Raw genomic sequence first — 12,851 nt, forward strand, 5'->3', positions numbered from 1 at the left:
TTTTTTTTAATTTGTCAGTATCGGATAATATGGGATTTTTAAATATGCAAGCTCATTTCTGTTAAATGTAATTTACAGAAAAAAAGAAAAGAAAAAAGAAACTATTTTGCATACAGTACATTATAATGTGATGCCCTAATTCAGCATTTAAAATGATTTATTAAAATTTTTAAACAAAGTAATTTAAATGTCAACAAAGAAAATAACTAGCGGCTTACTGGCATTGGCCAGTACTGACATTTTAATATCATATTGTAATACATCCCCACACAAATCACAAACAACTCATGAAAAGCCATATATATATGCAAATATAAATGGAATTCGGGAGCTGCAGCAAAGGAGTCTTTATTAGTAAATAAAGACATACATTTCTGTATGTTTCTTTACACAAAACTATCATATGACTTCATAGAATATAGTGAACACGTCATATGGACAACTTTTATGGTGTCTATTGTCACGTTTGAAGCTTGACAGCCACTGGTCACTTACATTACATAGAAAAACAGCAGCATGAACATTCCGCTAAACTCCTTTTATGTTCCACAGAAGAAAGTCATACAGGTTTAGAACAACATGAGGGTTGTAATAATTTCCACAAACCACAAAATTCCCAATACCAATGTTCTCCATAAGCAGATGTTTCTGTTGGTTGAGCTCATACAGGTCCTCAATACCTTCTCAAAGCCAAAAGCACCTGCTGGGGAATAACCTACTCCCAATGATCCAACAATGGGCTTTAAGTGAAACTGACAATGGCCATGACACCTGCATACGTTTCATCTTAAATTCCTTTTGAGAAGAGTCCTCTGGTGTAAAGGTGAAGTGAGGTGAGAATGTGAGAAAACATATTCGTTTCACATCCATTTTTGCCTTCCAGCACAGAGCGCTTTCTCTAAGATGCCCTGACCTGGACTGAAATGGACAACTCAACAAAAAAAAAAAACACTTAAAATCACTCACTTTAGTTCTCAGCAGTGCTGAGGAGACATTTGAAGGATCAGAACAGAGGATCGCAAATCTCAGCATATAAATGTTTAACACCAGAAATTGACTAAGTTTACTCTGAATACTATGCGAAATAAAAGAAACGAAGATTTGACGGAAAATGATTTGACGCTATTTATATCTAATCGCTGCCAAGCAGGAGTCCAGTAAAAATAACTAATCTTCTCCATCTAATGCAGTGAAGATAAGACAGGGTGCATTATTGCTAATGAAACCCCAACAGGCTGCTCGTCAATGTGCCATGGGCCAATTAAATGTCTCATAAACAACTTCACAACGGTGTCAAAAACTCTATTACAAAGGTCTCATTGGATATGCTTTCAGAATAAATGCCAGCGATCAGGAAATGCTGGCGTTTAAAGTGCTTACCGTGCTGCATAGAGACACCTGAAAAATATTGCCGTCACTGCCTCCACAGAATAGGAAATACTCGCAGGGGTCAAAGGTCACTGACATGATGCCAACGTCGAAGAGAACGGACAGGAGCATCTCCCCAGAGGAAATTTCCCAAACCTATGACATGAGGAGAGAGAAAGACATCGGGTCAATAAAAATAAGATTGTCAAAGATCATAAAAACAACAATCTTTTTTGAAACATGTGCCAAGTTCTAAGAATTGTTTTATGTTCCCATTATGTTACTTAAAATGTCAAGTATACATACACAAGCATATACATACTTTTTTTTACAAATATATATATTTTTTTAATCCAAAATATAGCTTTTTATATTAAGTTTACTATAAAAAATGTCACATTTTCTAATATGATACTGGTCACTCCAGTAACTGGGCACAAAATAACCATAAAAGTATTATATGAAAAGTGGACTTTATTCGATTCTGTCGAGTCACAATCACACAACATGTTCTAGGGATACTCTATTACTGATCAGGTCAGCTCTATCACCAACATGTTAACTTTGAAACAAGGTACCTGGTTTACATTAGACCTGGTTTACACAGCTGGGAAAAATGCATATAGGGCTGTCGCTTGCCCCCACCTTGAATACTCAAATCACATCTATGTTAAGCTAATTCCAGCATGCAGACCACTTCTGAAATTGCCAAACCCATTTTACAAAAACAACAAAATAAAAACATCATAGTATGGCCAGAGGATGCTACCACAATGCTCCAGGACTGCTTTCAGGACACAGACTGGAACGTTCAAAGAGGCAGCTACAAACAACAATCAGACAAACCTGCAAAAATACACTAAAACAGTCACTGCCTACATTAAGAAGAGCACTGATAATGTGACAGTCACCAAAACCATCACCACATGTGCCAACCAGAAGCCATGGCTTACAGCAGAGGTCCCTGGACTATTGAAGACCTGAGATGTTGCATTCAGATCAGGAGATAAAGCAGTCATCAAAGAAACAAGAGCCAATCTGTCACATAGCATCAAGGCGGCAAAACAGTTGTATGCACACACACAAAAAATAAAAATAAATCAACAATCACTTCACCGACAGCACACACAGAGCCTGTGGTAAGCCATTCAGACCATTACAGACTACAAGCCCCTGCCACAGGTCTGTGATGATGACACATCCCTCCCAGATGCACTCAACCACTTCTATGCACGGGTTGAAATGCAGAATGACAGACTTGCACGAAAAAGAGCCACACCTCCCAATGACCAGGTGATCTGTCTGTCTTCAATCGACGCAAGGAAGACCCAATCTAGTACTAACCCATGCAAAGCTGGGGGTCCTGACAACATACCTGGCCATGAACTAAGAGACTGTGCAGAACAGCTGACAGATGTCCTAATAGACATCTTTAACACCTCACTGAGACAGGCAGCCACCCCCACGTCTCATCACCACCACCGGTACTAAAGAAGTCATCCATGCCTTCCCATAGCACTGAACCTGATCATGAAGTACTTTGAGAGGTTAGTCATGCATCACATCAAGTGCAGTCTCCATAACAAACTCTATCTGCTCCATGTTGCTTACCATGGAGTAAGTCAGAATCACTAAATCCCTGGAGGTGCACACCTTGACCATCTCTGTTGACAACCTCTACACTACAACATTCTCCAAGAAGGCCAAGCAGTGCCTCGCTTACTCTGCAGGCTGAAAAGAGCAAGTCTCCCTCCACCCATCCTCAACACACTCTGCAGGGGCACCACTGAGATTCTGTTGACCAACTGCATCACTGTCCGGTATGGAGACTGCAGCGACACAATACCCTACACTGGACAGTGAATACTGCTGCAAAGATCATTGGTGTCCCAATACTTTCTCTGTCTTTTTCCTCCCTCAGTATATTATGCACTGGACACTTTCAAATCCTTACTGCCATCCAGGCTCACCTGGAAAACACATCTACATACACATCACATTGTCTAAAGCACTTACGTCACTTCTAAGTGTATTTTTTTTTATAATGTGAATCTGTCTCTGTCACATTATGTATACTAAGTATGTATGCTAATCTCCCTATACCCTTAATCCTTTTGCTTCAGTTTGCACTAAATGTTTCTTTTATACAGTGTGCACTTCGTGTTGTTACATTCTGTGAATCAAAATATATGTTTGTATTTTCAGTTAGATTACCTCTTTTTTATAAGTGTAGGGCTGAACGATACATCTAATTTTCATCGTCATCGCGATATGAACATGCGCAATGAACACATCGCAAAAGACTGCCTGACACGATGAATAAGGGAAAAAAGTTTATTACATGCGCCAAGCATTCACACGTTTGACCTATCACGTGTAGCCCTGAAGACATGGTTGGTGCATTCATGCTATTTGGCCAATCAGACGAAGCCCCAGGAAGTGTCAGCTACAGTACGCTCAGCATGGTCACAGTGCCTATAATATGGAGTACCTGAATTATCACTGTGTAAGAATTGTAGTTAATAATAATTATGCAGCCTCTGATATATTACTTTATTACAATAATTAAATAATTATATTATTATTAAATTATTAAATTAAATTAATATTAATTATAAACAATTAAATAATAATTAAATAATTGGCTACAATGATTACTGGTAGTTTGAATAATTTGTAACTATTTATTTCATATCTTCTTTCCAGAAAATGCTGTTAAGGATGACAGCCGCATTGACCGCTGGGCTTTGCAAAAAAGTGGTGGGACATTTTTTCTCACAGCTGGAAGCAGAAGACGGCACTGAAAAAAGCACAACAGGAGCACAACCTCCCTGAGCACTCACTCATCACAGAATGTCCAACTAGGTGGGGCTCAAGGCAAAAGATGATGGAGAGGGTCTTGGAGCAGCAGCGGGCCATTTCTGATGTCCTATCGGCAGACCGGAAAACACGGCATCTGGTTCCCTCCAGGCAGGACCTGGATGTACTTGAGTCTGTAAACCTGGCATTACACCCTTTGCAGGAATTTACTGCTGTCTTTTCCGGGGAAATCTATGTCAGTGTTTCATATGTGAAACCCGTCCTTCATCTTTTAAAGACATCGGTTCTTGCAGAAAAGGAAGATGACACAGATTTAACCAAGTCCATTAAAGTGAAAATCCTGGATTACATGAATACAAAGTATGATGACCCAGGAACAGAAGAACTTTTGGACATCGCATCCTTCATGGACCCCAGGTCCAAGGTCACCTACATCAGCAGTGAAAAAGTTGAGGACATCAAGAGCAGAATCATGTCAGAAATGAAAGACTCCGCACAGAAGGAGGGGACACCTTCTGAGAACACAGAGGCCCAGACCATGGAGCCACCCAGCGAAAAAAAGACAAAGCAATCATTGGGCAGTTTGCTCAAAACAAATCCAAGCCCCACTTCAACAGCATCTTTCATGCATCTGGAGCAAGCTGTTGAAGCTGAACTTAACAGCTACTTGTTCTCCCCCACCATTCACAGTGAAGCAGACCCTTTGGCCTGGTGGAAAGTCCACCAGGTCACCTACCATAAGGGCCCTTTCACACCTACCTTGTTTGGTCCGGACTTTCGGACTTTTCAGTTTGGTCCGAATCAAAATTACAGGTGTGAAACCTCCCCCGGACCACAGTCCGGACCAAACAGATGAAATTTGGTCCGACGAAAAGAGGTAGTCTCGGTCCGGATCAAACTGAACAAAGGTTTGGTTCATTTCTAGTGTGAAAGCATTTCTGTATGGTTCGGACTTTCAGACCTTTTACAGGAAGTTCCGGTGGTTCCCGCATAGCCGAAAAAACAGGTGGCAGGAAAAATGAGCCGTGGTAGCACATGGGGAGAGGAGGAGACGAGGTTTTTACTTGAAGTATGGTCTGATGACATAAGAAGTCAACTGGAAATCCAAATATTTTCAGAGAGGATGAGAGAGAGAGGGTATGAGAGCAATGCCACCTGAAGATAAAGAAACTGCGACAGCAATATACAAAGGCGCGTGATGCCATGAGAAAATTGGTGCTGCTGGTAATTATGCCATAAAAATAACAATATAGTTGCAACGATATGCGTCTGTACATTCATGTTGTCAAAGTTACCCGCCGAATTGACAACACGCTGACGTCAGACGCACGTCCATTTACAAACCAATCAATGCAGAGATGCAGCCCACATAGATGATGACGACAGGACACAAGTATATCACGTAAAGTTCTTTAGTGCGCTCGCGTAATTGCAGTGTGGAACCAAACCAAAACTTTCTGAAAGTATAAAATGTATCAAAACGTGAACTTTGGTTCGGACCTTGGTGCGGACTTTCAGGTGTGAAAACGCCCTAAGCAGACCAAACTTGCTCGGAAGTATCTTTGTATACCTGCGACTAGTTCACCCTCAGAGAGGCTCTTCAGCACTTCAGGGAATGTGGTAACATGTCTACGTATATGTTTGAAACCTAGCAAAGTTAGCATGCTGGTTTTCTTGGCCAAGAACTTGCCCTAAATAGATAACCAAGGCAGTAACTTGCCCTAAGGGGCAGATTTTTTTTTTTTTTTTTGCTGGTTTTATGAGCCCTTATGGGTTGTAGTGAGAGCCATTACAGTTATTTTAAATGGCCATTTTTATTTAATTTCTATTTATTTAATTATAAAAGTTGTTTTCCCCACGTGTTTTATTCAGAGAGAGATGTTTTTGTTGAGTTTACAAGAAAATATTTTAAAAGGAGCAGGGGAAATTGAACATTAATTTCTTATAGTTATAATGCCTATGTGCAATTTGTTCAATAAAAGCATGTCCAAAATGATCTATTTGATTTCTTTATTCAGTGGGAATAAGCTATTCAATGTTTAGGTTCTATGTTCACAAAGAACCTATTAAAACACAAGGGAACAGTATAGCTAACATTCACATTTGAATATTTATCGCAAGTCATATCATCATCGCAATATTGAACAATGTTATCGCACATCACAGCTTTTCCTCATTTCGTGCAGCCCTAGTTATGTGTATTTATATATGCAACAGTGGTCCTGTGATGCACAACATTTCGTTCCTTTGTATGTCTATAAAATACTTGACTATGATGAGTGTGGTCCATAAGACTTGTATGCAACCTTCTGAAGTCTTAAGTTTTATGATAGAAACTTAAAATTTAAGAAAAGCAATTAAAATCTTGACCTTCGTGACAGTTCATGAGAGAAGTCACGATATCTGCTTTGTGAACGAACCATTCTTTTCCGTCAGATCTTTCGATGTGATTCAGCTGGATAAAAACAACTACATAAAATCATTAGGTTTTTGATGTTTGCATTGATCAATCTAGAAATTAATCATGAGAGAGGCAGACAGAGAAAAGAATAAAGAGACACAGATAAGAGTGAATACAAAAGACAAAGACTTAACCATCACTCTGTGTATGTCAGGACTGTGCTTCCCCCAGGATGATATAATCCACAAAGATCTCCAACATCTACACCTTTCCGTTCCAACTTCCAGCGTAACAGTAACACTTTTGCCAAAAAGTCTGATGATCTCTAATTGGTTCAGGGGTAATGCAGTGTTATCGTCTCAGAGAAAGTGCTGAAGTGGACATTAGAAAGCTCAGAAGCTCAGCTTTGGAAAGCTCAAGTTCTCTGCAGTGAGATTGCTGAGCCAACAACACAAACTTTCAGTCCAAGTGAAAGATCTATTCTTGCAGAGCTAGTAGCTAGAGAACAACCATTATTCTTTAATTTACAGCTGCTTTTTAAAGGATCTTTAATCAATGGAAATATAAAATTTAAGTTGAAGTTTCTACTTAGTGCGCAAGAACATACTGTGTGTGAGCTTGTACAATGATCATTTAACAGAGGAGCTCCGACACCCTTCCCTGCACGAGTCCAGCTGGATTGATGTCCCATCATAAAGACGACAAACTGACCGTAAAATAATTTTGACTGAAAAGGATCAATGCCCATGACCCTGTCTTAAAATGTCAAGAGCAAAAGGAAACTGCCTATTATCGAATAGTCACTTTTACTGACTGAGAAAAGATCGGAACAAAAACCATATAATTTAATGTATCGATAGTTTATGTAAATTCTTGAGGAAAAACATGGAGATATCTAGAGAGCAGCAGACAGAGTGGCTGACATTCTATATACTAAGTATAAATCTATAATAACAATAATTGTAATAATTTAATTTAAAATTATATTAAAAATACAATTATATTTCATAATAATTATATTAATTATAAATGTATAAACATGATTAAAATAATAGATTTAGACTTAATTATTAGAAATATAGAATGTAATAATAGCAAATTTGTGAATTTAAATTAATGCTAAGTTTAAACAATATCGACTCAATTAAAATGAAAAACAAATATATAAAATTTAAATACATACACGCATGAATGACAAACTTTGATGATTTAGAATTTTGTTGATTTACATATATATACATACAAATGACAATAGCAAAACTAATATTTTAAGAAAAACTTTAAATAAAAATGAAGATAGAAAACAAAAGTTGATTCAAATTTTTCAAAACACCAAGTAGAATGACTACATCAATTAATCTGCCTACTGGCTTAGTTATAGTCCAATGTTGATTTTCTGAATGGTCAATTATCAGCCAATTAATATGTCCAGCCAGTATTTCAGTCTATGACCTGCACCAGAGATAATTCAAATCTTGAAAACTGTGTGAGCCCTAATGAGAAACCATAGGCATAAAAGATTACGTCTAAACATGTAGGGCAAAGGTCAGGTAATGTTCAACAAAATTAACTGACCATAATAAATCAGGCTGTCCAACGCTCTAGTCAAAGGTCATGCAGTGCATCGGTGTGGGCAGTTCCTGCCTGAACTCTGTTCTAGTTTGTCTTTCCATGCAGACGTCAGATGTTTTTAACCACATCATTAATACCCAAAAGTGATCGGTCTGCAGTCTGACACAGAGACACCTCTCCATCCCTCTTGTGCTAACAAGCCCAGCTCTTTGTGCGACGTGACCTCCCCGAATCCCCTCACGGCAACGACAGACAGAATAATTAATCTATGGTGACTGACGGTCTGTAATCCACTGAAGCTGATGCTATTGAGCTCAGATGACTAATGAACAACAGTGGGACGGATTAAACATCAAAAACTTGACTGATTGCAATCTGATGACGACAACTTTGTCTAAAGGGGACAGAACACAAATGGGGGCGAGTGACTGGAGCCAACAAATATCATGATGAGAGTTCAGAAAAAGAAAAAAATTATTGTTTAGTGGTAGTTCGAGAAGCAGCTAAATATAAAAATAAATAAATAAATGGCTAAACACTAAGCTTTTAATTGTCTTAACTAGGGATGTCAAATTTACATAACTTCCCACAATCGATCGTTGTTTAAATTAAATATCAATTAATCGATTAATTGTTAACCATAACCTCTTAAATTATGGTTATCAAAGTTGTCATGTTACAAAACAACTGCTGTGCTAACACAAATTAGGTATCGTTTAAAGCTGAATATGTGAACAATGTAACAGTGAATATAGGAAAAATGACCATCGCTTAACAAATGCTTTCAAATTTGCTGACATATAAGAACTATAAAAAAAAAAAAAAACTACTTTATATAAAAATGTGATTAGTAAAATCATACTACATAACGATAAACGTGTCATTGAAAAGGTCTCAAATAGCACAACAAAACAAGAATATTTGTTTCAGTCAGACACCAAACTATACCAAGTATTTGTATGGAAAAGTGCTGTCGACGTAAACGGTATCATGACACAGTGTTTTGAAAAGTCACGGGACAGCATTGATCATTATCTGTGATCCTGTTTCTGTGTGTGCAACGCGATTTCCATGTGTGCGAGTGACGTGTGTGTGTGTTATAATATAAAATGTATAATATTTAATAAATTATAAATAAAATAATTTGAAAATGAATTAAAATGAATCTCTAAATTAAAACAGACTTTAGATGGCAACATTGATTCTGTAATCTTTTTTTTCACAAATAAAATTGTTTGGAAAAAATATGGGGGAAAAAACAGTAATCTGGTATGTTTGTGTGCACTGGGAATCATATTTTTTTTTCAAATAAAGACAAACTTACCACTTTTATTACATACAGTACACAGTGAAAATGACATGAATATGACATAGTGGGCAACTGAATATAGCGCAGCATAGTTTGAAATCAAGGGTTCAAAGTTTATTGATCGTGCCATAACTAGACCATAACTAATGAAGATGGAGAATTGGAGCAGTGTGTGCTCAGGCCCTGAAAACGTATCGGCCGATGCCAATTTATATATTTTTTAAAAAGGGCAAATATCGGCCGATATATCGCCAAGGACAATATATCGGTCGACCACTAGTTAGCATCTATAGTCTTACCCACAAATTATTGGTCAGGAAATTAGAAAAACTTAAGCAAATGCACTATTTATAAAGCCATTGCTGTCTCAGAAAAACATCAATGACAGAATAAAGTTTTTGGCAGAATATGGGAAGTTAGATTCAGGGTGGTTGTGAGTTTTGTGGACAGATGAATCACATTGAAACACGAGTTGCATGGTGATGCTCCAGAGCGGTGTCTTTGAAAATCTGTAGAGAAATATAATAATAAATGCATCTCTACGACAGTGAAGCAAGAAGGAAGAGGTGCCATTGTGTTCGGACTCGGAGCCTTTTAGCTACTGGTATATTGGTGAGCTAATTCACTGTGAAAAGTCATTTAAAAAGTCATTTAGTCAATTTACTTTGGAGTACATGTGAATATTGTAGAATGGCTTGTTTTCCACAATTGAAAAGTTGTCATCTAAAGTGGAATGATCAGATGTTATTTTTTAACAAGACAATGCTCCGGCCTCACAATAAACTCAAACTAACTGGGAGACATTTTTCAACAAATCGAACATTTTGAAGCCATAAACATTGTGAAACAACACTGTTTCTTCTTCCTGTATAAAGCTGTCTGCAAGTTTACCCACATGGCTTAAAATGTTTAAAGAAAACAAACGGCAAGGCTATTCCATGCAAAGTTACTACAGTATTTCTGCAATTCTTGCCAATTGCCTGACCAGTGATTTGTGATTTAAATAGTTTTAAAATAATAAAAAAAACACTACATATTTCCCTTTTTTGGCTTGGCCCATTTTTTCCCCCAGGATTGTACATATTTTGTCATTGATAAGTGACGTCTGTGCATCTCCACTCTTGAAAAGCACCAGTTTCCATTGAAATGGGTTTAATTAAAAAGTGCCCATACTTGAAGAAACACCCATAAAGAAACAAAAAGCACATTTACTAGTTGACACATTTAAAAAAAAAAAAAAAGTCCTTTAAATTCTGTCATGACTGCATTTTCAATTCTATTTCCTAAACCTTTCATATAGCTTATTCATTTCACATACCTTTAGGCTCTATGTATTTATATATAAAATGCAATATACTGCAATGACTCTCAGCCCACTATCCATTATAATGAAGATGAAGTCCATTCAAGGCCAGTAGATCTGCAGCTTGAAGAGCTGACTGAAATCAGTTTCTGACCTTATATAAACCTTTATAAAATTCATGAACGGAGAAGGAAGCCAGGGCAGGACTCAGACATTTGACTTGAAAGCAAAACAACTTTGACATTGAATCTGATCAACAAGCTTCACACCATCTCATAGATAGAAATGTAGTGATTTCAGGTTGTTTTACAAACAAGAAAGAGTTGTACAGTATGTCCATTCAGAACTGCAGAAGGAGACAGAAATTTTTATTAGTTAAAGCTTTGAAAACTTTATTTTGCACCATTTTTTAACTAAATTTAACTGGTTTTATTTTATAACTACATATTTTATTTTATGTTAAACATAAAAAAGTCTTTGTAAGACCAGTTCAAGTGCAAAAGAAAACTATCCCAAAATCAAATGAAGGTCTATTGCATTTGAACCTATTCCAGCGAGATTTTGGCTACATTTCAATCTAATTTAAACGGGATCTTCAAAACTCTTTGGTTCAGTTAACAGAAAGGTTTCCCCGTCGTTCAGTAAAGTGGTGGATGGTAAAGCATGCAAACAGGATTAAGTGCAGATAATGACAAAGTTGAGTCCTCTCAACACCTTGCAGCCTTGTGTTGTTGTTTTTGCAATGCTCATCAACTCTCTCAGCACCGATTATCTCACACACTACTGTACTGATTTAACACTGAACTGATTTCAGCTGAATAATGATGAATAATGATACTATTGTCTTAGCTGCTTTACAGCAGAATTGAGTTATGTTTGCATCATTGAATCATTCTCCTGTTTATCACTGTAAAGCTGCTTTGAAACAATCTGTATTGTATAAAGCTCTATCTAAATAAAGATGACTTGACAACTGTAAAGTAATTGTAAAAAAAAACATGAATACATTCTTCATTCATAAGGGTGTAACGATACTGAACTCACGATACAATATTAATGCGATACTCCAAGACATATAGTAAAAGGTTAACAGAAAATGTACTGTTGATTAAAATGCTAAATTTGGTATTACATTGGGGAAGGAAATGAATAGGCTTGGACTTAGTGCAGATGACCCAATGCACAGGACAATAGTGACACCAGAATACAAATACTCATGTTTCTGAAGCTGAAAATACAGAATTATTTTAGACGAACATGCTTGTCACTGGCTAGATATATTTAAAATAATCTGGGCCACTTTTTACTGGTAACAACATAAGTCATTTTGCATTATCAGGACCCACAAATATTCCCCCACTGCATTATTATGCATTATATTCAACATTATATATAATAGTTTAATGTAGTCCTCCTGACACTATAAAACTCACAGAAATTTCACAACTATTTACAATACAGATTGTCACTATCCACGATACATATTGATGCATTTGTTGTGTATTGCGCTATATTGTTACACACCTATTCATTCGCAATGTTGCATAGGTTCATAACAATGTCACTTAAATTAAACAGACAACAAATATTAAACGATGGTCTTCCCCAAAAGATTCACGTTCACATCCAGCTCTCTAGAATAAGACAACGGCTGGCGAATATGCATCGACGTCAAAATCCAGTCGGATAATTCCCCTGCTATCTGCCACAAGTGATGGGAGGCATGAGAGTCAATAAGGATCAGCCTTAAACCAGCCATGACAGCATCTGCACACGAAGCCCATGACAAGCATCACTCAGAACAGCCGAGAGCAGAACGTGTCACAGCCTTGGCCCAATTAAACAGTGCGAGCAGCATTCCCACGGACACCACAAACAAATTTTCAAATCGCTGACTCCTTAGGTATGGGGGTTGATCGATTCTAATATAGATAGGTCCTGGGACCCTGACAGCAGCCACAGCGTTCAAATGGCTTTCAACAGCGTGAGACGAGGCTGATTATACGGGAGCCACGAGCATGTTTTGTCAGGACATTCATTCTTACAACGATCTCGGGGTGTTCGCTGATACTTCCACA

General features: G+C 37.4%; 1 protein-coding gene across 1 annotated transcript in view; it reads right to left on the reverse strand.

The window, feature by feature from the left end:
* The window catches only part of wdr18 (WD repeat domain 18), a 76,948-nt gene that overhangs the window by 41,139 nt on the left and 22,958 nt on the right, over positions 1-12,851 (reverse strand). The window contains exon 5 of the mRNA XM_056252683.1: positions 1,381-1,524. Coding sequence (XP_056108658.1) covers positions 1,381-1,524 — 144 coding nt within the window. The remainder of the gene's footprint in view (positions 1-1,380; positions 1,525-12,851) is intronic.

Source organism: Rhinichthys klamathensis, unplaced genomic scaffold (assembly GCF_029890125.1).
Source record: "Rhinichthys klamathensis goyatoka isolate OS25496 unplaced genomic scaffold, OSU_Roscu_1.1 h1tg000098l_1, whole genome shotgun sequence".
NCBI classification, from domain to species: Eukaryota; Metazoa; Chordata; class Actinopteri; order Cypriniformes; family Leuciscidae; genus Rhinichthys; species Rhinichthys klamathensis.